At 40.5% G+C, this 27338-nt stretch overlaps 1 protein-coding gene across 1 annotated transcript in view; it reads left to right on the top strand.

Moving 5' to 3' along the window:
- Znf277 (zinc finger protein 277) overlaps positions 1-6455 on the top strand; it is a 109604-nt gene extending 103149 nt beyond the window's left edge. The window contains exons 9-12 of the mRNA XM_028768838.1: positions 1270-1366; positions 3201-3243; positions 4528-4702; positions 6077-6455. Of these exons, the coding sequence (XP_028624671.1) occupies positions 1270-1366; positions 3201-3243; positions 4528-4702; positions 6077-6263 (502 nt within the window). The 3' untranslated portion in view covers positions 6264-6455. The remainder of the gene's footprint in view (positions 1-1269; positions 1367-3200; positions 3244-4527; positions 4703-6076) is intronic.
- The last annotated feature ends 20883 nt before the right edge of the window (positions 6456-27338 follow it).

Genomic DNA, 27338 nt, shown 5'->3' with positions numbered 1-27338 from the left:
ACATGTTAGACAGTCTGTTACGTGATTCTTCCATTCATCCCTTTGAAGCGGTACTGGTTGAGTCCCGTAGTGACACTGTGGTACAGACAGGTTAGACAGCTTGTCTCAGGTCACAGTTAGACAGGAATGTCACTGAAAGAGACATTGCACACCATACATTCTGTAATGGGCATTTCCAGTTGTCACTGTCTATGCCCATTCTCCGATTCTTCCTTAGTAATAAAAGGCTGATAACTCTCAGGATGCTTTCTAGCATGTAAGTAAGACTTCCCCAGCCTTCCTTGCAGCTATGTGTAGCCATATAACTGCACTTTGACTGCAGAGATTTCAGCAAGTGAGAGTGCATTGCAAGGTATAGAAACAGTATTTCAGCACTATGGTATGTGTAGCTCTGCTCCTTATGGGGCCTTCCTATCACTACAGTCTAAGTACCCGACAAGAGGAAACATAAGAAGAGAAGGGTTTATTTGGGCTAATGGTTTCATGGTGGGGCAGCCATGGAGGCTGGGTTCCATCACTGTTGATGGGGTTTACAGCATTGCTTTCCCATCTTCAGATAAGAAAGCAGTGGCCTCGGACCAGAACCTGAGCAGTTACAACCTCCACCTGCCTCCATGCCCCTCAGTTGGCCAGCTAGATCCCACAGTCCCCAGAACAGCTCCACAGTTAGGGTTGTAAGCTGCCTCATGAGTGCTGGGAACCAAACTTAAGTCTTCTATAAAAATAGTACCTGCTCTTAACCTCTTAACCTGCACGCTTTTTGAGATATCATTCTACCACGAGATATAACATTTGCCCCATTTAAAATAATCAGTGTTTCCCTCTTGAATATATGTGTAGGCTTTGTAAAAAAAAAAAAAAATGTACAATCCACTCACTATACTGAAGCACAGTCAAAGCACCTCAGCTCACATCCTGTGTCTTTAGTGCTTGCTAGTAAGAGTAAGAAGGGAATATCCCATCTCTTGGTAGGTGTCGTTTTGGAATTAAATTTCTCTGTCTCTGGAAAGTATCACACCACTTCCATTCTTAAGTCACTGTTCAAAAGAGTGGCAAACAGGGAAACTGGGGCAACACCCATTAGCTGTTTGTCATCTCATGCTTGGAATTCCAGACACTGTATCCGAAACTCATAATGGGATGTCTTTCCCAAAATGTCAGACTCAGGGGTCGGTGGCATTTACTAGGAAAGAAACACTAATACAACTCACCATGAAGTGCACTTCCAGTGAAAAGATGACCATGCTTCCTGTCTTCTTTTTAACCTAGTGACTGGTCCGATTGGCAGGAGTACCCGGTCTCTGCTGTCTGTCTGTTCTGTGAAAAGCAAGAGGAGACAATAGATAAACTGTACGTGCACATGAAGGTGAGGTGCTTTCATCTTTCTTTAATTTTGTTTCATTCTAAGGTGTGGAGCTGGTAATCACTGGATCCTCTACTGGGATGGTTTATGGTACTTGAATCTTCTAGGAAAGGAGCCTCTGGGCATGCTTGAGGGCTTTTCTTGACTGGGTTCATTTAGATACGGTAAAAGTGGACTGCACTCCATGGACCAGTCCAGAACTGAGTTAGGAGAAAGAAACTGAGCAGCAGTGCTTGTTACTCTCTGCTTTGTTCTTTCTCCATGAAGATTTGTTGTTGTGTTATTGTGGTGGTGGTGTTTGTCAAGGTACATTAATCTCATAGAAACAGTCAGGAAGCACACATCCTCCAGTCATTATTCCATTCCTGAAAGTGCACTGGACAAACAGAAGAGACCGGCCAGGTCCTTCCTGGAGAACAGAGGATGGTGCAGTATAGAGGATGACTCACTGATCCGAGTGGACTGCAGCTTAGACGCCACAGCTCCCGCCCTCGGGGTGCTTCCCTCAGCCTTGTAGCTCAGGAGTTGAGCTACAATGCAGCCACAGTGACAATACCCATATGTAGTGGGTTCTGGGTCTTCTTCCTGGCCATTGCTGTACTGTTGTCTAAGATAGAAAGAACAGAGATCTTGCTAGTCACAAAGGTCAAGATCGCAACTGGACATAATGTGGCCTTAGAGCCGCTTCATGGAAGATATATCAGAAAGAAGAAAAGAAGCATATAGGAGCATTCCTGATCTACTTTGCCCACTGGGTATCATGTTTATATCAAAATGACGCTAAAAGCTAGTAATTCTGAACCTTTATTTGCTTCAGTATACCCAAAAGATACTCCTTCTGTGTTACTCTGACCCTGCCTGGATGCTGGGGTAAAGAAAAGAATATCTAATGATACATTATCACAACAACTTGGGAATGATAATAATAATAATAATTAATAATAATAAATAGACTCCTTCTGATGAGCTCTGACATTCTCTGCCTGTCTTCTGAACTATGTCTGTCTATAGTTGGCATCTGTTTTTCTCTCACCTTCAGGCCTCCTGATTCAGAAATACTATTCTTAGTTCAGCAAAATAAGGACCTGGGCAGAGCTAGAAAGACTATGGGCATATATTCTTATGAATCTGTTTGTCTATAATAGGTTACCAGTAGGATGCTATATAGCCATTTATAGATACATCACCATGTAGGGGTAACATTTTTGGTATCCCCACAAGGACCATTCATCCTGCTCAGTCACTCTCGTTGGTAGCATATCATGAACTCCTGAGCATTCTGCATCTGCTGGTCCTGCACCAAATGCTGCCACAGGGAACAAGATGTTTCTTCTGTGAGGTGATAGGCTTGACAGACAACTGGAGAAAGGTGACAATCAGAATACCATAACTCTCTGTACTGTGGCAGTCCAAAGAAAGCATGGTTAATGTGAAAGTGGAACTGAAGAAACGCACAAACACGCGCGCGGGCACACACCTGACTCTGTGAAACATCACTTATGGTTCTTTAAAACGTAGTTCTGTAGTTGTGGTCCAGATGCCTTGCATGCAAGAATCACAACTTATGACACACTTTTAACAGGCTAGATATTTCAGACATGTAAATTGTCAAAACTGCAATAGGCTGTAACTAATTAAAATGTTTCAACTAATTGATGCTTTAGATTGTGCTTAAAGAACTGCTGACCATGGAGAAAGGTAGTTAGAATTAGAAGCAGATGAACTCAGGCTGTTTCTAATATACTCAAGCCCCTGTGAATCAGATATCTGTTTATAGCTTTACCCTGAAGGATTAAATAATTCATTTGCTTACAAATATACTCCTTCCCTTTTTTAGGACGCACATGAGTTTGATCTCCTCAGAATAAAGTCAGAGCTCGGTAAGTTTGGTTGGGAAGTTATTTTCTATGACGCTGTACTTTTAATGAACCATCCTATAAGTGATGCCTGTGTTAGCCATGACTGAGGGCTGCAGTCACGTGAGCCATCTCTGTACAGATGTTCCTAAATCCACTAAAGCAATGATTCTCGGCCATTCTGAATTCTGATCTTCAAAGATCACATATTTTCACATATTTTCTTCGGCTCTTCTACATATGTGAGCAACTTTAATAAAATGCAATAAGAGGCCAGCAGAAAGAGCACAGGTAGCTTGAGGCTTGGGAGTTTTATTGTAATTCATTTATTTGTTTTGTTTTTGAGACAGAGTTTCATTCACTATGCAGCCCTAGTTGACCTAGAATTTGCTATGTCGATCAGGCAGGCTTCAAACACACAGAGATCTGCCTGCCTTTGCCTTCTGAGTGCTGAGATCAAAGGCGTGCACTACCACACCTGGATAAGAGCTCCGGTTTCTGAACTCAAATAACAGAAGTGTCTGACTCCAGCACATATTATGTATATGACACTATGCCTCAGGGCAGAAAGCTGTGAACTGTGTGTTCAACAGTACATACTGCAGTGCGTGGCAGAATAGCTACTATGTGTTAATACAGATGTGACCAGTTGTATAGCTCTCAGGGCGACTGCCATAGAAGGATTAGCAGTGTTGCGACATAAATTACTAATTTCCTAGTGGTTCTAATATACTGGACTCCTGGATATGTGACTTGGCTTTGCTGCTATTACAGACATGCATATGTATTACACACACAATTTGTTACTAGTCAGGACAATAGGTTGCAGAACCACCAACCTGGTATGAGATTGTGACTTCACCATTTATTTTGTAGCTGTGAGATCTTAAACAGTTTCCTAATGAGTAATGTTTATTCCACCTCTGTGATGATGGTTTGGATGGTGAAATGTATTAAGACATAAAAAGTGGTTAGCATAGTACACAACATGTAAGCCCTATATCAGTGTCCATTATTGTATTTTAATTGTTCCATGTTTTCCGGTTGGTTAATTAGGATAAGTGTTTCCTGTAAGAAATTATAACAAACAATTTCTCCATATTTTCAACATAAAATATTGTAGATATTATAGAATTAATATAAATTCTATAATGTAGAATTATAATATTATAGAATTATAGATCTTATGACATACAAATATTTAAGTTTTTTTATATATCAGTTTAAAATAAATTTAAAATTTTTTAAAGAAAATGAATTCATGACAATGCAGAAATAACGCTGAAGGTTGTGTATAATGATTTGCAGGATTAAATTTCTATCAGCAAGTGAAGCTGGTGAATTTCATCCGAAGGCAGGTTCACCAGTGCAGGTGCTACAGTTGCCATGTAAAGTTTAAATCCAAAACAGACTTAAGGACTCACATGGAAGACGCTAACCACACCTCACTGCTTCCTGACAGAAAGGCGTGGGATCAACTGGAGTAAGTGCTGCTGAACTGACCACGAACCTTGGTTCATGTTGCTCTGTCCTCCAAATTGAGTCGCTTTATCTGACTTCTTTTCTTTTTTTGTTTTTTTTTTTTTTTGAGACAGGGTTTCTCTGTGTAGCCCTGGCTGTCCTGGAACTCACTCTGTACACCAGGCTGGCCTCTAACTCAGAAATCCACCTGCCTCTGCCTCCTAAGTGCTGGGATTAAAGGCGATGTAACTTCTTTAAATGTATATAAATATATGAAACCAAGTACATATATGTATGTATGTGTGTACTTATAAATGTCTGGTGTTTGGGTAGCTGGTAACACATGAAGCCATTATTCTGGAATTTGAGATGACTAGTCGTAGATAGTTCGGTATAGAACTAGATATAGACTTCTAAATTATATTCTATTAGCAAAACATTTCAAGCGCCTTCACACGTTTGATACTCATTTGTCCCATCTTTTTTAATGGCTGCCAGATATGCCATTGACTACTATACTCTAACTTATTGGGATATTTCTTATTTTTTTGCTATTGCAAGTAGTAATAAAATGAATAGCTATATGCCTGCATTTGTGTCCTAATTATATCATTCAGATAAAAATTAGTATGTCAATGATATGTACATCACAGAGCACCTGGTGTACATTTTCCATATTTGGCACTTTAAAAACACTAAGTGTTCATTCTCTGACATGAACTTTTTTAAATAAGTGATATCAAATTTCCCAAGTGTCATTCGCCAGTCTATGATGGGTCTCACATATTTTTGTTGACTTCAGTGGGAGAAGTGGAATGCTAGCTACCCAAAATTTCAGAATCCTCAGAGAATACTAAATTAGGCTTCCACAGAACTCTAACCAAAAAACCTCTAGTTTTCCTTTTTGGAAGACTTCTCATTTATGAGGGCAAAAGTCAGCCCTCTATTGACCTGATACTGGTGTTAGTCCTCATAGAAACTAGAGATGGAGGAACATGGTTGTGGTTTTGTTGGATATTTGAAATTTTTGTTTTTGAAAAAAAAAAAGCTATTTTCAGCTCAGTTAAAATTTTGGAAGGATGCTACTTGGAGTAAATAAAGGGTTTGCTGTTTTTAGCTGATCACAGAGCAGCACAGTACTGGATCAGGCTGCCTGTCCAGCTAATGTTTCCTATCATTAGAGAAAATGAACTGAGCAGCCCACTAGCAAGACTTACGCCAGGCTCATGTCAGACAGGAAGGGTTAGAGGGAAATCAACAGAGGTGGCTCCCTGCACAGCCATTGCAGCTTATCAAAGGGGACATGGCAGAACCAGTGCTGTATGCAGCTGCTGCTTAGATGTTTTTCACGAATTTTACTCATTTGGTTATTCGATGTATCTGTGGTTGCTTTCAGGTATTATTTCCCCACCTATGAGAATGATACTCTCCTGTGTACACTGTCTGACAGTGAAAGTGACCTAACAGCTCAAGAGCAAACTGAAAGCGTTCCCATCATCAGTGAAGATACATCCAGACTGTGTGCTTTAAAACAGAGCAGTGTTCTCAACCAATTGCTACTCCAGGGATGCCTGGAAAACTAGGAGAAGCTGCTGCAGACGCAGTGGACAGGCTGCTGTGGACCAGTGTCGCACCATTTCCTCCTGTAAGACACAGACAAGAGAAGAGGTCAGATTTGACCATTGACACAGCACTATTCATTGCTGAAATCATGGTTGTTCTTAATGAAAATGTTTTCAAGAAATAAAGAAGAAAAATAAAATGTGTTGCTTGTATATTTGAATGGAGAAATTTTATTATATGATTATCTTAAATGATTTTATTTCATAAACTCACGATTATCTACAATGTGGAGAACATAAAAGTCACAAACACTCAAATGGATGAACCTGATCTTAAACCATTGTTTAGTCTTCTTCCCACGGGCCTGTCGGGCATCAAGTCACAGAGTTCAGTATGAGTTCTGTACTAAATTGGGAACCTGTGGATGATTAAAACAAGACCCACTGAATCGAAGAAAGATGGCCAAAGGACTAGATAATGCACAAACTAGGCTATTTAAAAATAATCCAAACCTGATTGTATTGCATCATTATTGTTTTCCTGTTACAAACCCCATAGAAACCGGCATAGTGTAATTAGGCTCACTCTTCCCCAAAATATATGTGTACCTATGTATGTGTTTTCCCTGTTATATATTATAACAGCAATAGTCACAAAGATAAGTACCACTGTCTATGAACATAACTACAGTGGTATCATAACACCTAATAAACGGAACTTTTCAATATCATTTTTACTTTTCCCAGGTAGTCTCAAAAATGTCTTCTTATAGCAAGTACCAGCTGTGATACACTTAATATATGAGGTCTTATAAGATGCCCTCAGGAAAACAAAAATCACTTTTGTGGGTTTCTACCAGAAATGAATAGCTTGGATTAAAAAAAACACCATGCAAACCTAAGTTAAGTGACAGTCTGCAAAATAATTGGCTTTTATGCTTATAAAATGTCAGCGTCATTTTTTTTTAAAAAAAAAAGGTAAAATTGTATTCCACATTAAGGAGGGCTAAAGATAGTGTGATGGATGGGTTGGATGAGGGAACAGGAAGTACCATCTGACTTCCATGAAAGGCAGTAGAATATTGCAGATGTTTGGCAGGGTCTGTAAACAGTATAGTGTTTGCATTAGTTACTCTTCTTGCTGTGACCAAAAGCTGACAAAAAGCAACTTAAGGAAAAAGAGACTTATTTTGGCTCACAGGTTTGGGGAGCAGCCCATGAGGCGAAGGAAGCACAGCACCTACGGGAGGAGGTGGCTGATCATGTTGGAGCTGGTGAGGACTGGTTTTTCCTTTTAATCTGGGACTCTAGCCCATGCAATGGCATCACATACATTTAGCATGGCTTCTCCTACCTCACTAAAATATAGAAACTGCCTCACAGCTATCTCAGAAGTCTGTCTCCTAGGGGCATCTTGATCCTATCAAGTTGACTGTATTAACCGTTACAACATTGCCATTAATTTACAGATTTTGATGATGGTACTGTAATGTCTGAGAACGTTCTTGTGTTAATAAATCTTCCCCCCAAATTTTTAAAGATGAAGAAGCAATTTGCTTGCATCTTACTCTCAGAAAATTTACATAAGTATAGAAAAAGAATGATAAAATACATGTTCATGTGTGTAAGATATTAGTGTGAAGAACATATCGAAATTCTTGGTACCGGATCAACTCCTCTAAGTCTGAAATTAAAAGGTTTTAAAATATCATTTTACATTAGGTTTACTTAATCAGGCCCCAAATGAAGCCAATAAATTACATTTGATTGGTGTGATTTTTCTGGATCCCTGAAGGATCTTATATTTACAGTAATTTCAGCTTCCTCCTTTTGGGGAGGTGGGTTGCAGGAATGTGTGCGTGTAAGTACATGTGTAGACTACACAGCTAAAGCTTTAGGGTATCGTTACTCAGGAGCCATCTACCTAATTTTTTGAGGAAGGAGAGCTCTGTGGGACCAGAGACTCACCAGTTTATCTAAGCTGATGGCTACCTAGCTTCAGGGATCTCCTGTTTGTACCTCTGTATGGATGGGATTACAAACATGCCACCATGTGTTCTTTGGGTCACAGGGGTAAAACTCAGACCCTCATACATGTGTGGCAAGTTCTTTACCAACTGGGCCATCTCCCCAACCCCACATTTTCTCTTTTTTTTGTTTGTTTGTGTGTTTTTTTTATTGGATATTTTATTTATTTATATTTCAGATGTCATTCCCTTTTCCCATTTCCCCTCCCTAGAACCCCCTATCCCATCCTCCCTCCTCCTTTTTGCTTTTATGCCATTTTAATCACATGTAAGTGTTAAGGTCAGTTCTAGATTGAGGGTCTAGCAATACAATAAATGCAAATTGTCAAGGAACAAGCAAGACAATAAACACAAATAGTCAAAGAACAAGCAAGGCAGTAAACCCAATTATGTGAACACTCCCTTGATCACTGTTTCTAAGGACTTATCAGGGTGACCAAAATATCTGAGCCTACTTCCCTGTCCTAGCCCAAAGTCATTTCCATGTCTGAAGCCTACTTCCTTGTTCTAGCCTAATATTTAGATTCATGCCTGAAATTACTTCTTTGTTCTACCCTAAAAAACATTTTCTCTTTTTAAATGCCACTGTTTATTAAACTGGGTTGTTTGTCTCACTTTTGAATTGAGATTCTTTATGCCGGATGATTTGTCATGTTCTATTACTCATTTGTCCTGCTATGGTACTTTGGATTCATTTATTTGAATGCTTGGCCTATTAGGAGGTATGGAGGCCTTGTTGGAGGAAGTGGGCAGTGTGTCACTGTGGAGGAAGACTTTGAGGTCTCATATACTCAAGCTAGGCCTAGTGGAAGCAGTCTTCCTCCTGCTGCCTGCCCCACAAAAAAAATATTCTATGCCATCAACTCTCACTAGCCCAATACATTACACACCTCCCCTTCTGTTTTTCATCTGTTGTTTGTAGCAATCTTAGTAATTTGGGGCTAAATATGTTTTTTCTTTTCAGGTAACAGGTAGCTTTTCTTTATTTTCTTTTTATTGAATATTTTATTTATTTTCATTTCAGATGTTATCCCCATCCCTCCCCCCCTGAACCCCTTATCCCATCCCCCTGCTACTGCTATGAGGATGTGCCCCTACTCATTCCCCCCTTCTCGCACTCAAATTCCCCCACAATGGGGCATCCAGTCTTCACAGAACAAAGGACCTCCTCTCCTACCAATGCCCAACAGACCATCCTCCACTACATATACAGCTGGAGCCATGGGTCCCTCCATGCGTGTCCCCAGGCTGGCAGTTTTAGACCCTGGGAGCTCTGGTTGGTTGGTATTGTTGCTCTTCCCATGGGGGCCACAAGCCCCTTCAGCTCGAGAAGTAGCCTTCTAACTCTGTTCTTTCTTTACAATTGAGACCCATACATACCATGTATGCTCTACAACACTGGCTTCTGAGGTTCTAGGCTTTCCATGTTTAGCGGCAGCCTATGTGATAATACATTGCCTGGATTTATACATCATATCTGCTCTGACCATATCTTTGAATGCCCACACATCAAGCTCTGTAGATAGATACTCATGTAGGCTTTTCACTAGAACCTAGCAAACACAGAAGTGAATTCCCTTATTGTGAAATGCCTAAGTAAAAGTCAAGTTAAATTGTCCTAAAAACAAAGGTTAAAAAGACAAGTGTTCTCTTGTCTCTAGAACACTGTCTCTAGGAAACAGATTTGTTGGGAAAATCAAACTGTGTCTACAGTGTTCTCTAGATTGTTCTTCAGCTTTAGAATAGGAGCAAAAGGATGTAAGTTAAAACCAAGAATAGCAAGCTTCAGAAGGAGAAAGCTTTGGGGGTGAGAAAAGTGTTGCTGTGGAAAACAAGTCAGACATAACAGAAAAAGTGAGACCTAAGGAGAGGCAACCACTGAAAGAGAAAAGCACTTGGGGTTTAACTCATAAGATACTATTCTGAGGGTAGATGGGTTGGTCTATTTTAATGATCAAAGGAGTAACTTAAACCCAATCAAATCTAATAATAGAAGCAAAATTCCAGAAAATCACAGTGACTCTCTGAGAGACCAAAAATGCAAGCAACTACTGGCCAAGGCCTCTCCAAGTTATAAAGACGCCTTGCCAAGTGGCACTGGAGAGCTCATTGTAAAAACGGACAAGCATCTGAATGTGGAAATACACCAATAATCCCAACACTTGGGAGGCTGATGTAGGAGGATTATAAATTCAAGGACAGCCAGGAAACATAGTAAGACTGTCAAAAACCAGAAACAGACAGAAAAGATGATTCCGTACCCACATCCAGCAGATTAAACAAACATACAGAGACAGGCCGGGGGCTGGGAGTAGGGGGTGCAGCAATCAGCAGAAAGAGGGAACAATAAATGAAAAGAAGCTGCTTGGGGCTTTAATGAGTTTGTAGGCATCAGTTCAATTAAAGATAAAGTGCTACTGTGCCCGGAGGAATCATACCTGAGAACGCTTGGAATTAAGATTCAAAATGGAGACAAGGAGAAAAGTAAATAACAAAAGGATCCAGGAAGTGTAGGGTTAGAGTTTTTAAAACCTACTTTAATTATGGCTCTTTAATGGTTCAACCTCCCTTCTAGCCATCCGCATGCACCAGAGGTAGGGGGAAGGAAAGGTTAATAGGAGACAGGGTTTGTGGACCTGTTTGGAAATAATTCTTTGGGGAGATTCCAATCTTTGTTGTCAGCACTCCCGCCCACTAGCAAAAAACAAATGAATCAGTAGTGGCAGTCCAGTGCACTCAGCAAACACCAAACAGAAATCAGCAGCAGCAGCTCCACCCAGAAGAACCTGCAAGGCTCTGCTGATCAGCAGGAGTCCCACCAGAAGTCCTTTGGAGTGTTTCTCTCTATGAAATCACCACAAGTGATGATCAGCAAAGAAAGCAAGACAAACCCATGCAAGAGTGTCATCAGCAAAAACCAGCATCAGTGAAGCCCACCAAATGGCCAGCAAAGGGTTACAAGGTGAACCAATGCAAGAACATTGTCTGTTGGGTTATATTTATACTCTTTCCAAACATGTCCGCTCAAGGGTCCACTCCAGCAAAACATCACATATACTTTCACCAGACAGCTTCCAGAAAACCACTACATGTATGTTCTCAGCAAAACATCTTATTCAGAAGACAGCTTCCAGAAAAATATCCCATGACACAATTGAGTCTCCAATGAAACCAGAAATTTCCATGTCAAGGCATGATAGTGATAAGTGAGATCTGATCCTGGACTGGAGTATACAGAGAAGAGCTCCCATTTATGTAGAAGTGTGGGAAGAATGCACTATTAACAAAAATGCACTGTCCTGGTAGGTTGTTGACCTCTTGCTTGAAAAGATAGTCTCACCTTTGTTCAGTAATTGAAATTAATGGTTAAACCTAAGGCACAGATATCAAAGATGAAAAGTGTGGAAAAGAAGACAAGAGACTCCTTTCCGTGAGAAAGAAAAACTCATTACTTAACACGGTTGCTTTATCTACCCCTTTCTCCTACAAGGGAGATGGATACATTTTCTTTTTCTTCCCCCCCTCCTTTTTTGGAAGAATATTAGAAGCATTGTCTATATTTTTTATTGATTAGGTCATTTGTTTACTTAACATCCCCAATCCTCTCCTCACAGTTCCCTCTCCCATCCCTTCCTTCCCCCCACCTACCCATCCTCCCCTTCTCACAAAAGAGGAGGGAAGCCTCCCATGGATATCAACCAGCCTTGACATATCAGTAGGCTCATCTTCTATTGAAGCTAGAAAAGGCAGCCTAGTTAGGGGAAAGGGATCCAAGGGCAAGCAATGTAATGACAAACAGCCCTTTAGGAGCCCCACATGAAGACTTTGCTGTTATATATGTGCAGAGGGCCTGGGTTCATCCTATGCATGCTCTCTGGTTGGCAGTACAATATCTATGAGCCACATGGGTCCAAGTTAGTTGATTCTGCAGGGTTTTTTTGTTTGTTTGTTTGTTTTGTTTTGTTTTGTTTTGTTTTTGGTGTTCTTGATCCCTCTGGCTCCTTCAATCTTTCCTCTCCCTCTTTCAAAGAATTCTCCAAGCTCCATTTAATGTTTGGCTGTGATTCTCTACATCTGTTTCTATCAGTTGTTTGATGAAATCTGTCTGGTGACAGTCATGCTAGACTCCTATCTGGAAGTACAGCAGAATACCATTAATAATGTCAGTGGTGGGCTCCCTCTCATTGCATCGGTCTCAAGCTGGGCCAGTAATTGATTCGCCCTTCTCTCAAATTTTGCTTCATCTTTTACCCCTGTACATCTTGTAGGCAGGACGAGTTGTGAGTCTAAGGTTTTGTGGTTAAGCTGGTGTCTCAATCCCTCAATTGGAGGTCTTGCCTGGTTATAGATGGCCATTCAGGCTACATATCCCCCATTGCTAGTACTCTTAGCTATTTATTGGGTTACCCCAGTAGATTCCTAGTAGTTTCTATTGTCCTAGGTTTCTAGCTCATTCCAGAATGCTGCTCCCCAACCCCCACCAGTCCAGTTATCTCTCCCAGTACTCTTAGCCAAGCAAACTAAAAGGCAGAGAGAGAGTATACAAATTAACAAAGTCAGAACTTAAAAGAGAGACATAACAACAAACACAGAGAAAATACAAAGAATCATTAAGTCAAAAACCTGTACTACACAAAACAGAAGGACAATTTTCTTGGGAGGTATCATTTAACAAAGCTAAATCAAGATCCGGTAAATAATATAAATAAACCTATAAACTCTAAGGAAATAGAACCAGTCATTGAAAGTCTAAAAAGGGGGTGAGGCAAGATGGTTTTAGTACAGAATTTTACCAGACATTCAAAAAAGAACTAATACCAATACTCCTCAAATTATTCCACAAAATAGAAACAGAAGTAACCCTGCCAAATTTGTTTTAAGGTCACAGTCACCCTGATACCTAAAGCATACAAAAACTCAACAAATAAAGAATTTCAGACCAATTTCCCTCATGAACATAATGCAAAATACTCAATAAAAGCAAAAATGCTCAATAAAATACTCAAAAATTGAATTCAAGAACACATAAAAACAGCACCCACCACAATCAAGTAGGCTTCATCCTCAAGAAGCATAATCAGCCATATATACAAACCGAAAGGAATAAAAAACAACACATAATCATCTCATTAGGTGCTAAAAAGACCTTTGAAAAAGACCTCTTCATGACAAAGGTCTTGGAGATATCAGGGATACAAGGCACATATCTAAACATTATAAATGCAATATACCACAAGCTGACACCCAACATCAAATTAAATGGGGAGAAACTTGAAGCAATTAAACTTAAATCTGGGACAAGGCTGTCCACTCTAAGTATCTATTCTATATCCAACTTGAAATTTTAGCTAAAGCAATAAGACAACTGAAAGAGATCAAAGAGATACAAATTGGAAAGAAAGAAGTCAAAGTACTGCTATTTTAGATGATATGATAGTATAAATAAGTAACCCCAAAAATTCTACCAGGGAGTTTCTACAGCTGATAAACACCTTCAGTTAAGTGGCTGGATATGAAATTATCTAAAAACATTCAGTAGCAGCTTGTCTATATACAAACTATAAATGTGCTGAGAAAGAAATTAGGGAAACAACATCCTTCACAATAGCAACAAATATAAAATAACTTGGTGTAACTCCTACCAAGCAAGTGAAAGACCTGTATGACAAGAACTTTAAATCTTTGAAGAAAAAAATTGAATAAAGTATCAGAACATATCAGACATAAGGTATCAGAAGATATCATGGATCAGCAAGATATAAGATAAAAGATATCAGAAGATATAATGGATCAATAAGATTAACATAGTAAAAATGGCTATCCTACCAAAAGCAATCTACAGATTCAATGCAAATCCCATCAAAATTTCAACACAGCCGGGCAGTGGTGGCACACGCCTTTAATCCCAGCACTTGGGAGGCAGAGACAGGCGGATTTCTGAGTTTGAGGCCAGCCTGGTCTACAGAGTGAGTTCCAGGACAGCCAGGAAACCCTGTCTCAAAAACAAACAAACAAACAAAAAAATTTCAACACAATTCTTTATAGACCTTGAATGAACAATATTCAACTTCATATGGAAAAACAAACAAACAAATCAATGAATGAATAAAAAGCAAGAGAGCTAAAGCAATCCTGTACAATAAAAAAAAAAAAAAAAACTACTAGAGGTATCACCATTCCTGATTTCAAGCTGTTCTACAGGGCAATAGTAATTAAAAACTGTACAGTACTGGTATTAAAAACAGACAGATTGATCAGTGGATTGGATCAAAGACCCAGAAGTAAATCTATATACCTATGAACACTTGATTTTTGACAAAGAAGCCAAAATTATACAATAGAAAAAAGAAAGCATCTTTAACAAATGTTGCTGTTCTAACTGGATGTTTGCATGTAGAAGAATGCAAATAGATCTATATCACCCTACACAAAATTCAAGTTGAAATAGATCAAATACATCAACATAAAATCATATACACTTAACCTGATTGAAGAGAAAGTGGGGGAAAGCCTTGAACATATTGACACAGAGGGCAACTCCCTGAACAGAGCACCAACAGCTCAAGTACTATGATCAACAATTAATAAGTGAGACCTCATGAAACTGAAAAGCTTCTATAAAGCAAAGGATACCGTCAAAAGGACAAAACAGCAACCTACAGAATAGGAAAAGATCCTCAACAACCCCATATCTGACAGAGGGATGATATCCAAAATATATGACAAACTCAAGAAATTAGACACCAACAAACCAAATAACCCAATTTAAAAAATGGGGTACAGAGCTAAACAGAATTCTCAGAGGAATCACTAATAGCTGAGAAACACTTAAAGAAACATTCAACATCCTTAGTCATCAGGGAAATGCAAATCAAAACAACTCTGAGATTCCACTTTATACCCATCAGAATGTCTAAGATCAAAAACTCAAGTGACAGCTCCTGCTGGCAAGGATGTGGAGTAAGAGGAACAGTCCACCATTGCTGGTAGGAGTGCAAACTCATACAACCACTTTGGAAATCAATTTGGTAGTTTCTCAGAAAACTGGGACTAGATCAACATCAAGATCCTGCTATACCACACCAGAGCATATACCTAAAGGATGTATCACCATACCACAAGGACAGTTGCTCGGCTCTGTTCATAGCAGCTTTATACATAATAGCCAGAAACTGGAAACAACCTAGATGTCCCTCAACAACAAATGGATAAAGAAAATCTGGTACATCTACACAATGAAGTATTACTCAGCTGCTAAAAACAAGGACATAATGACACTGCAGGAAAATAGAAGGAACTAGAAAAAATTATCCTGAGTTAGTGCATAATGGTATATACTCATTTATAAATGAACATTAGTCAGAAAGTACAGGATAACCATGTTACAGACCACATACCCTAAGAAACTAAGTAACAAGGAGGGCTTAAGTGGGGATGCTTGAATCTCACCAAGAAGGGATACGGATAGAGAGAGGAAACTGGGGGAGGGGTGAATGGGAAAAGGAGGGATGAGGTGGGGGAGGACAGAGGGAGAGTAATAGGAGAAATGGATGCATTTTCCAACTGTGAATTTGGAGACCAGAAACCAGTGTCTTGGTCCTTTCCTCCAACTACAGTTTGTGCCCTGCCTTTCTACAAAGAGAACACATCCTAAAGAATCAAGAGTCAGCCTGAGTTATATACATGCAGATAACGTTATACAAACTGAGCAGGTTGTATGTAAAATTTAGGAATGCATGCATATATATGAACAACAGTTAAAGGGGAAAAAAGGCCATAAATAACAAGGAGTCCACGGAAGAGATAGGAGGGAGGAAATGGAAGGGAGGAAATGATATATTAATTTCAAAACAATAAAAAAATATTTTAAAAAGATGAAAAAAATATATACCCTGGCTGCTAGAAAGACGATCTTCCAACACAGAGAAAAACTATCCCAAAGGACATCCAGAGAGGATTTCTGATGCAGAAGAATCATCATCTAAAAACAGATCTACTACAGACTTTTGGTTGCTTGGGCCAATAAAGCCACTTTATTGCTTAGAGCCTTTAAGTAAGTCTCTAGACGATGCAGTAGGCAAGTCTTGGCTGACGTAAATGTCTCCCAGTGTTCATGGGAAATGCTCTCCAGTGTCCCCAGTTATCCCACTTGTCTGAGTGACCACTCTAACTGAGCAACCACGCCCTTTCTGTTTGTTAAGTATAGAACCTCACTTTCCCTACTTGAATGTTTTCACATTTGTATCTCTGTCCATTAACATCTGCTTGTCTTCTCTGCACCAACTGGCCTAGTCCACTGTACATCACTACACTAATTTGTTTCCCGCTGGGGCAGCTTTAAATTTGCTAATGAGAAGTAAAAGGAGAAAAGTCGGGATGTCTGCTGCAAGCGTTCTTGGGTGCCACAGACAGATATTGCTAGTGATCTTCCTCCATTCTCCCTTCTGAGAGAAAATGATAGAGTAAGTGAGAGGATATGTTAGATGAAAATTTTAACTTATAAGAACCCCAGTTGACTATCCCCATGAGACAAAAGTCATAATAAGAAGACAGACTGTACTTCTCTGTTGGGTACAGAGTAAAGAACATACTAGAAACTTGTGCAGAGTGGTGGCCAACCAGAAAGGCAGGAAAGATCCTGGAGAACAATTTCAGGAGCTAGAGAGACTGTAGGCAGGTCAGCACCTGAGAGGTGAAGGCTCGGAGAGCTGGTGTGTAATGTCCACATTTCTTCCTTAAAAGTTCCTCAGGAAGTGGCACCAAGGTTGACCTCTGACCTCCACACAAGCATGCATCAGTGATCTGTTGCTATGAACAAACACATAACCATGGCAACTCTTACAAGAGAGAACATTTAACTGTAGACTTGCTTACATTTACAGAGGTTTGGTGGCACACACACAGACATGGTGTTGGAGAAGAAGCTGAGAGCGCTACAGTCCATCAGGATCGGTGGGCAGCAGGGAGAGAGACTCTGGGTTTGGAATGGGCTTTGGGAAACTTTGAAGCCCATCATCAGTTACGCACTTCCTCCAGTGAGGCTACACATCTTAATAGTGCCACTCCCTGATAAGCAAGTATTCAAATCTATGAATCTCTGAGCAACATTCTCATTAAAACCACTACATCCCACTCTCTAGCCCCCATAGGCTTATAGCTGTATCACAATGCAGAATGCATCTAGTCTAATTTCAAAAGTCCCCAGAGTCTATCATAGTCTCAAAACAGTTTAAAGGTCCGAAGTTCAAAATCTCTTCTGAGACTCAGGCAGTCTTTTAAACTGTAACCCCCTGTAAAGTCAAAATTTAAAAGCAAGTCACATACTTTGAACATACAATGGAACAGAATGTACATCACCATTACAAAAGAGAGGAAAGGGAGCATAGTGAGAAAATATTGGACCAAAGCAAGACCTAAAACCAGCTGGGTAAAATCCAAACTCTGCGTCTTCATGTCTGATGTCAAAGCACTCTTCAGATCTCCAACTCCTTTCAGCTTTACAATACATTCCTCTCTCATGGGCTGGTTCCTCACCCTGTTAGCCTTCCTTGGCAGTGATCCTATACTATAAGGCATTTCCAACAACTTGGGGTCACCAATGGAATCCAAACTTCACCTTCACAGCTTCGTACAATGACTTCTCTGTACCTCCATTGAAGGATACCCCTTACACAGCTGCTTTCCTTAGCTGCAGAGGAAGATTCCACTTTCTGTGGCCTTGACTCTAAAGCCAGAACCACAGGGCTAAAGCTGGCAAGTTCATCTACTTTCATAGGCTGGAGCGGCCCTCCTCATTCAATCATATCTGTATCAGTTTTCTCTCTTTGTTGGTTTCCTACACTACTTGGGCTTTTCTTTTACTCCTTTTCACAAGTTGGATGCTTAGTTGGGTGAGGTCTTACCCTGAGGTCACCACTTTCATTATTCTATTTAACACCAGGCTTTTCTTTAAACTTTTTACCTCCCTGAGCACTGGACTTACGTCCATTTCACTTCCTGGTGCTCCTTTTCTTCTCAGACACATTTTGTATTTTTCCTTGCTCAGTTTGGTCTTTTTTATGATAGGTCTGCATAGGAGTGGCCACTAAAAAGCACATGAATACTAGACTGCTTCAAAATCTCTGTCAGTACCTTTAACGCAAACTCTTCAATTTAACCTCAGGCAGATGTTTTTAGGCAAGGGCAGAAAGCAGCCCCATTGTTTGTCAAAATATCACAAGAATGGTCTCTAGGCCCCTTAATAACATTCTTTTCCTCTCAAACCTCTTGAGCTGGGCTGTTGTAATCTAGATTGCCAGGAGTACCACTCTCTTCCATGTTCCTATTAATATAGCCCTTTAAGCCCTGCTTAAAGTTTTCAGCTACTTTCCTAATCCAAAGTCCCTGTTCTACCAGCAAGCAGCATGATCAGGCCTATCACAGCAATATCCCATTCCCTGGTATCAATTTCTGTCTTAGTCAGTATTCTATTTCTGTAAAGAAACACCAGGACCATGGCAACTCTTATAAAAGAAACAATTTCACTGGGGCTTGCCTATGGGGGCCATTCTCATTCAAACCACCACACCCTCACTCCCCTAGCTGGCCTGAGTGTAGGTTGTTAATGGTCCACAGATACATATCTTTGTTGTAATTGTCTTTCACTGAAGTAAGCTGCAAAGGGTCATGGAGCCATGGGAGAGATGATTAATATAAATTGGAAGTGACTGTAGAGTGGGAAAACAGAGCTTTATTTGTATTTGACAATTTAGACAAAGATCACTGGTGACTCTGGCAGGAAAGTGTGAGGAAGGTTGAGGACTGGATTTCTAGAGAGCATGGTTCAAAAAAAAGAGGCAGGGAAAACATGCAAGACCTGAGTCATTAAGTAAGACTGGGAACTATGGCATGGGAATGCTGGCTAGGCAGGGAAACTGACATGAAGACAGGAACTCAGGATGGCAAAAACTTCTAGCTTGAATGAAGCCATAAGGATACCTAGAAAAGTGGGTGGTGTCCATACAAGGCTATCTTAAATGGTGCATTTGAGTTCATTCAACCAGACTATCTATCTATCTATCTATCTATCTATCTATCTATCTATCTATCTATCTATGCACACACACACACACATGTGCCAGTGAGATTAGAATATTATCCTTTAGTGGGAACTGGGCTCTCTGTCTCCAGAGTATAGACTGTACCATTCATATTGGATTGGTGTTTAGAATCATTTCACTGGACTCCATGCTTATGAGTACAATTCATTTTCTGAAGTGAGTTCATGAAACCAGTTTGAACACCATGATGAGTTTCCTTTCTTCTAGCGGGGCAGTGTAGATTAGGACAGGCTGGCTAATGAGGTTTCAGAAGAGGAGAATAGAAGTAAGGGGCCTAGAGACCATGCTTGTGATAGTTCTTGCTTTCTGTCCTTAATTTTGCTAATATTATTTTGCAGTTTTAAATTCTGTTTGTAAGCATCTTGCAGGAAGGATGACATAATATGCTAAAGTACCTATTGTGACTTCTGTCCATTTTAAATTCATTTTGTGCTCAGCGTTTCTATAAAATCCTATAGCCTAAATGTATATTTGCAGGATTTAATTGTATCGAGACAATTTAATCTTGCTTTATCACTAACAGTGTTCAGTGTGAGATTTTAATCATTAGTAATACCATTTTGGATTTTTCCCCCATTTCTACACTTTCTAATAAGATTTATTGTGAATAAAAAAAGGTCCTCCATGAATTACCATCCATAAGAGGCTCTACAGTTGAGCCTGTCTTGTGTTTCATTTCTAAGTGTGCCAACTTACAAATGGGTAAACACACACTTCAAGGTGAGTCTCACCCTTGTGAAGTTCTGAGGCACTAATGAAATAGCTTTCTGTCTCTCCACACTACTACCCTACAATCAATGAGCTATTTGACCTCCTGAGAGAACCCGGCTTGCTAATTTGTTCTATAGCTTTCATCTCCACACGTTCTTCTTCTCCTCAGAAAGTGACAACATACATCTTTTAAATCTCCCTGGAAACCACTGGCAATGTCAGCCATGGTTGAAAGGGCCCTTGGTTAGTGAAATTCCTTCTTTTTCTAAGCATATTCTTATCATCAGGCACTAAAATAACCTGGGTTAACTTATTAAAATAAACTCCCAAGCTGATGAATGCAATAATCATGGTTTCTAATGGCGATGACTTCTGTAAAATTTCTTTATTTAGAGCATTTGGAGCCTTAAATATGGCAAATTTGTATGTGTCAAACTAAGATGATTAACTTTAAAAGAGGATAAAGATTATGTAGTGGGATACAATAGCCATGATGAAGGTGATCTTCATGCAAATTTAAAATTAGAAATCCTAAACTTGAGGCAATGGATCCAATGTAACAGCCTGAAATGATGTCAGTCAGGAAATGAAGAAAGGTAGGTGAGCCTGGGATCGATACCAGGGGCTCACTGCTCAGGTCTAACACGTTTTCCCAGATTATTCTATTCCAATACACCAGAAATTTGGATCCTAGACAAATTGTTTATTTTTTTTTCCAAGAGAAGCCAGAAACCTGCATTTTTATGTGAGATTTCCTGACTTTTCATCCCTATCTGAGAACTTACTTCAGCTTGACTCCTGATCTTTGTGACATGATAAAGTAGAATTTAACAATTCAAATAGTCAGCTGGAGATGTGTCTCAGAGGAAGAGTACTTATTCAATATGCACAAGGGCCTGGTTCGACCCCCCCCAGCACTACTGAATAAATAGATAAAGTTCAAGCAGTTTTACTGAAACTCACTATTCTAAAAAGTAAAGTGAAGCTTATGCTCCAGAGGCATCTTAAAATTTTTATTTGTATTATAATATACATAGTTCATTAGAATAGTGGTATTTATATATTAAAATACAAATAGAATAAAAAGGATTAAGAACAGATACCAAGAATATTATTATAAAGAATATATGCACAGACTTACCTCTGTATCTGTAAGGGATATTTTTCCTACAACCCTGTTCTAGTTAACTGCATACTCGCTTTAACTGTAAACTTGATGTCTTACTTAAGATTTCCATTGCTACAATGAAACACCATGACTACAGAAACCTGGGGAGGAAAGAATTTATTTGGCTTATACTTCTTTTTTCTTTCTTTCTTTCTTTCTTTCTTTTTCTTTTCTTTTTCTTTTTTTTTTTTTTTTTTGAGACAGGGTTTCTCTGTGTAGCCCTGGCTGTCCTAGAACTCACTCTGTAGACAAGGCTAGCCTCGAACTCTTGAACTCAGAAATCTGCCACCACAGCCCAGCTGGCTTATACTTCTATACCACTGTTCATCATTGAATAAGTCAGGTCAGGAACTCAAACAGTGCAAGATCCTGGAGGCAGGAGCTGATGCAGAGGCATGCTTTCTGGCTTGCTTTCCATGGCTTGCTCAGCCTCCTTTTTTATAGGACCCAGGACTACCGGCCAGCCCTAGGATGGCCACATCCACAATAATCTGGGCCCTTCCCCCAATAACTAAGTAAGAAAATATCCTATAGTTGGGTCTTATAGAGACATTTTTAAAAGTAAGTTTCCCTCCTTTCAAATAACTAGCATGAATATATCAAATTGACATGAGACTATTCAGCACACTTGACCTATCCTGAATCATATGAGAAAAGAGTCTCAACTAAGGGGCTTTCCAGATCAGATTGGCCTGTGAATATGTCTATGTGGGATTGTCTTGATTATTCATTGATGTAGGAGTCCTATGTCCACTGTGGGTGGCAACATTCTCTACACAGGTGGTCCTAACTTTATTTGAAATCCAGCTAAGCTTCAGCAAGAAAGCCAGGGCTTGAACAAGTCAGCAAGCTGAGGTCCTCACGGTTTCTATTTAAAGTTCCTGCTTGAATTTCTGCCCTGACTTCCTTTGATGATAAGACTGTGACCTTGAAGTAAAAGCCAAGTAAACTCTTTCCTTCCCTAAGTTGTTTTTGGTCCTGGTGTTTACCATGGCAACAAAATAAAACTAGGGCAGACATCTCAAGGTTGTCCAAATCCATAGATCCTCAGTCCCTTCTGTAAAGTAGAACAGAATACGGTTATGACCTATACACATATGTCCGTACATTTTTTTTAGTAAATAATTTCCATTCTTGGTTGGTGAAACCTAATTGTGCAGAACCCACACAGGCTCAAGTCTAACTGTAAATTGGAGAGAAAATAAGAAAACACATTTTAAAATATTTCACAAATAAAGGATTAGGGTTACAAAAAAATTTTGGAGAATATCGAGTAGAGATTGCATACCTGCAGCAAATAGCACCGACAAGAGCTTCACAAACTTGAAGGGACTTTAAAATATTGTTTCAAATATTCCCAGACTTCACACTTCACTTCACTGACACATACAATCCAGAATGAGGGTCAAAAAAATCTGTCCTTTTGCCTAGTGTCCTTAACTGCATTTGAACAAAACAAAAAGAAAAGAAAGAAAAAGGGAAGGAGCTCATGGACTTGACAACTATAGACTCAAAGTAAGAGAGACAGGCCAAGCAGCAGGAAAACAGGTTGACTTTGTAATCACCCGTTTTCCTGCTCCATCATGTAGAAGCTCCAGGTTAGTGTGACTGGTCCTCCTTGAAAAGTTGGCAACAATTACAAGATATGTCTTGTATATAAAAAGCTGTGTCGATCAATAGCATGTACTTCCAGTACTAAAGCAGTCAAATGAGACAACATTCAGCAAAAATGTGATTTTATCCTTAAATCTTGCAGGTGATATCAGTATTCCCAGAGCAAGTTAAGCTATCATTCTTGCTACCCATCATCAAAAGCACCTTTATCTGAATCCCTCCCTTCCCTTTTCTCATACCCTTACTTATTCTTTTTAGAATTGTTTACCTCTTCAAAGCTGTCCTGGTTCTCTGTAACTTGATTTCATTTATTTAAATGTATTTCTGAATGTGTTACAGCTCTAAGGGGAAAGTTTTCCCCATTGGAAATGTGGCAGGGAAAGGTTTCCCCAATGCAGTAGAAACAACTCTGAAGGGAAAGGTATCCCAGCAGGAGTTGGGAGCCAAAGAGTACCTCAGAGGCACATAACACAACAAACCTCACACAAGAGATTTATTGGGAAAGTCACAAAAGGGTGGCTGCCTGTGCTTGGACAAGAAGGAGCAAAGAACTGAGCAGGAGGCAGACTTTAGAAAGGATTTATGAGTGTTGGGGGTTCCAGAGTAGGGACAGGTGGATTTCAAGTCCTGAGCTTAGGGGACACTCAGGGATTGGTGGGTTTTTAAGATCGGAGATTGGTGAATTTTCAAAACCTGGAAGTGAGTCGGGACTTTTTAACCCTACAGTGAGCATAAATCATACTCATCTCACTATTTATGAATAGGTTTAAAGATTTCCTTAATGCAAACGTCCTAGAAAGTCTGTTTGCACAGGCTCTGCTCTGTATCATCCTTCCTGTACAAGGTTCTGTTTGGCATCCTGTAACACGTTCATCTGACCAATAAACCAAATAGCAAAGAATCAGTCCTTTAATAGAAAACGCTGGGCACCTCACAATTAACTGATTTCAAAGCACATCCCATAGCTACAACCACCACAGCCGTGCAGAGCTGGCACCAGTGGAATGGAACAGAGACACAGAAATAACAGGTCACAGCCTACAGACAGCGCTTCCCGAGTGCCATTCTTATGACCACCATCCTTTTCATCTTTAGCTCTAATTATAATCAACCGAGTTTTCTTTCCACCCAATTCTATATACACTGTATATTGATCGGATTTAGTTCAGCTTAATTTCTTTGCTTCACAAAGCCCAAGTTTGCCAAGAGTGTTGACTGGGTATTCAGAGAAATGTCATATAAGGAGGTTTTAAGTGAGGGAAAAACAGGCTCCAAATTGATTTGGCATAAGGACCTCAGAACCTGTTCTACCTTGCAGGGATTTAAATAGAAACGAGGGCAGTCTAGGCCACATAGCAAGACCTTGTCAAAGAAAGGAAGCTGGGAAGGGAAAGAAGAATGGAGGGGAGGAGTGAACGGAAGGGAAGAGAGAGGACAAAAAGAGAGAGGGAAGGAGGGAGGGGGAAGAACAAATAGATAAGAAATGAAAGGACGTACTCTATCCCACCTTAGGGAGTCAGCATCAGAAAATAGTGATCAGCAAGCCCATGGATGAAGCTTGCTTAGCCTAACTGTGAATGCTTCCATCTACTCTTAGTAACTTCCTGAAGCAGCTTCAGAGGCTGGTGGCCCTGTTGGGGGTTTGTCCTTCTGGATGCCAACCACATTTTCTGTCTGTCTGCTTAGCCAGGGTGATCTTATTGTGCAGGTGGCTTCCTTCAGAGCAGGCTTGAGGTTAGGGACAGAATGCTGAGCTGAGGACACAAACTAAGATATCAAGGCACACATCCTCTCTGCCTCTCAGCAACAACGGCGTCTAGAGTTTCTGAGAGGCTCAGCAAAAGCCATGAAAAGTTTCTGGGTGTTCACTGAACTGCTACCAGAATGCTTGTGCAGACATTCTCTGAAAACAACTCTACCTGATGTCTCAGGTGGAAGCGGTTTACCTCTTTCTTCTGTGAAATAATAGATACCATTTATATATAGTAAGTGGTAATGGGCAGAATTGAGTTTAATTTTATATTCTAAAAGTGTTGGGCCCAGTTTATTTCCCTTGTGACACCATATCTCTGCTGCACGGTTTTGTTTAAAAGCCTACATCTGGAAAATAGTGTTTCCAGTCCCATTTTTGTTTGTTTGTCTGTTTTTAGAATTTATTTTTAATTACATGTATATGTGTAGGTATGTGGGGAAAAAAAAACTTGTGGGGGGGGGGGGGGGGGCCCCAACCGCCCCAGGCCCTTGGAGGCAACCCGCTTGGATGTCCCTCGGGATGGGGGTAGGGTGGGGCGGTGGAGTCCCGGAGGCTTTCCCCACCCGAGGGTCCCACATACTGGAGAAAGTCTGAAGTTTCAAAACCAGGGGGAGTTAGCTTAAACAGGGAGGGGGGAAGAGAAGGAACTGGAGGGGGGAAAATAACTTAATTAGCTACAACCCCTGGCCTTCGGTAACTCATGAATATGGAAATCTCTGTTAGTCACGCCCTCTACCTGTATGGTGCCTCAAAACCTCTCTGAGAGGAGCTACTTTGAGCCAGATGTGTCTGCAAGGCGAAGGTTAATGGAAGCCGGGAGCGTGGGGAGATGTATGCCGTCCCTCACAGGCCAACAGGAGACCTATTGGGTCTCCGGCTATCTCAAACCCAGTGCTCTACCGAGGAGACCAGATCATCCCTTTGCGGCCCCACATAGGTATGTGTACTTGAGTGCAGGTACCTATAGAGGCCAAAAGAGAACATCACATCCTTGAAGCTAGTGTAGCAAGTGGCTGTGGGCTGTCTCCCTTGGGTGCTGGAAACTGAACTCAGCTCCTCTGAAAGCTCTTAACTGCTAAGCCATCTCTAAAGCCTCTGCAATCCTACTTTCTATCAAGAGATAATAATAAGTCAATCAAGCTACAATGATGTGTGATCCATAGAACAACAGTCCAGTAGGGATGTCAGAGCCAAAGGATGCTGTTAGAGTCACTCTTCGACTGCTTTTACCATGTCTGAGGGGGTTGGTGATTGTTTCCAGAGCTACATACGGTAAGAAGGAGCTGTCACTTTGAGGATCATGTTCTCTTCCCAAGAATTTGGTCATGACTTGGGCCACTGTGGACACCTAGACACTTGCATGGGCCCCAGGACTATGTCCAGGGGAGTCCTTGGATGCTGTACATTTGGGTGGATAAATAGGCATCAGTTTCTGCTGGAAACAATTCAACTTCAGCGAACATCAGCCCTGAATGCCTTAGAAACTGCTTGACCAGCAAGGGCCAGGGTCTATGCTCCAGTAACAAGTAGGTTTTGTTTTTTTTTAATCTGGACCTCTGGATTCCTCTCAAGGGGCCTGCATTAATTACTATGATAAATATGCTTAAAAAACAATATAAAAGAGAAAGGGTTTATTTTATTTTGCTGTTTAAGGATTCAGTTCATGGTAGCTATAGGAACATGAAGCAGGAGGTCACATTGTTTCCACAATCAGGAAACAGAGAGAGATGAATGCTGGGTCCACCACACTGGGGTGGGTCTTCCTATCGAAATTAAGTCAGTCAATCCCTCACGGGCATGCTCAGAGGCTAACCTAATCTAGGCAATCCTTCACAGGTATGCCTGGAGGCTTGTCTCCTTGTTGATTCCAAATACTGTCAAGTTGAGAACTCACAATAACAACACAGGGCCCAAGAGTCTGTGGGTACAAGCCGGGAGAAAAATTGTATCTCCCCCCCAACCTCCCAGTAGACTAAAATTTAGCATTTCCTTCTTCCACCATGAATATAGTGATTTGACGATAGAATTAGCAGTGCCCTTGATGACAAGGACCATGGCAGATATATTCATATCAGAGTCAGCTGCTTCAGGCCTCTCAAAATATCATTGAAGTCGCTGCCTCTTCAAAATTCCCTGCACACTGCCAGACTGTGATGAATACGTTATAGATACTCATGTGTATTACTGAATTTGCAGTGCTTTGTAAACTTTTATACCTGCACTTGTATTTGCTTTTATTTTATCCTTTAAAATATTATTCTACAAAGGTCTGATGGTGTCTTAGTTAGGGTTTTACTTCTGTGAAGAGACACCATGACCAAGGCAACATTTAAGTGGGGCTGGCTTAGAGTCAGAGGTTCAGTTCATTATCTTCAAGGTGGGAAGCATGGCAGCATCCAGGCAGACAGGATGCTGGAGAAGGAACTCCCTGAGAGTTCTACATCTGTTCTGAATCCAAACAGGAAAAGACTATCTCCCACATGGCTAGAGGGAGAATCTCAAAGCCCACTCCCACAGTGACACACTTCCTCCAACAAGGCCATACCTACTTCTAAAGGCCATGCCTCCTAAGAGTGCCATTCCCTGGACTAGACATATTCAAACCTCTACAGATGAGTCCGATCTTCTCCTATTATTTATTTTCAGGTTTGTCTACAAAGTGAGGGTACCATCATGTCTTCATAAATGTGTCGTTACACTTTGTTCTCAGTCATCCTCCTGCCC

Source organism: Grammomys surdaster, unplaced genomic scaffold (genome assembly GCF_004785775.1).
Source record: "Grammomys surdaster isolate TR1022 unplaced genomic scaffold, NIH_TR_1.0 188, whole genome shotgun sequence".
NCBI classification, from domain to species: Eukaryota; Metazoa; Chordata; class Mammalia; order Rodentia; family Muridae; genus Grammomys; species Grammomys surdaster.
This window is presented reverse-complemented; position numbering and strand designations above follow the sequence as displayed.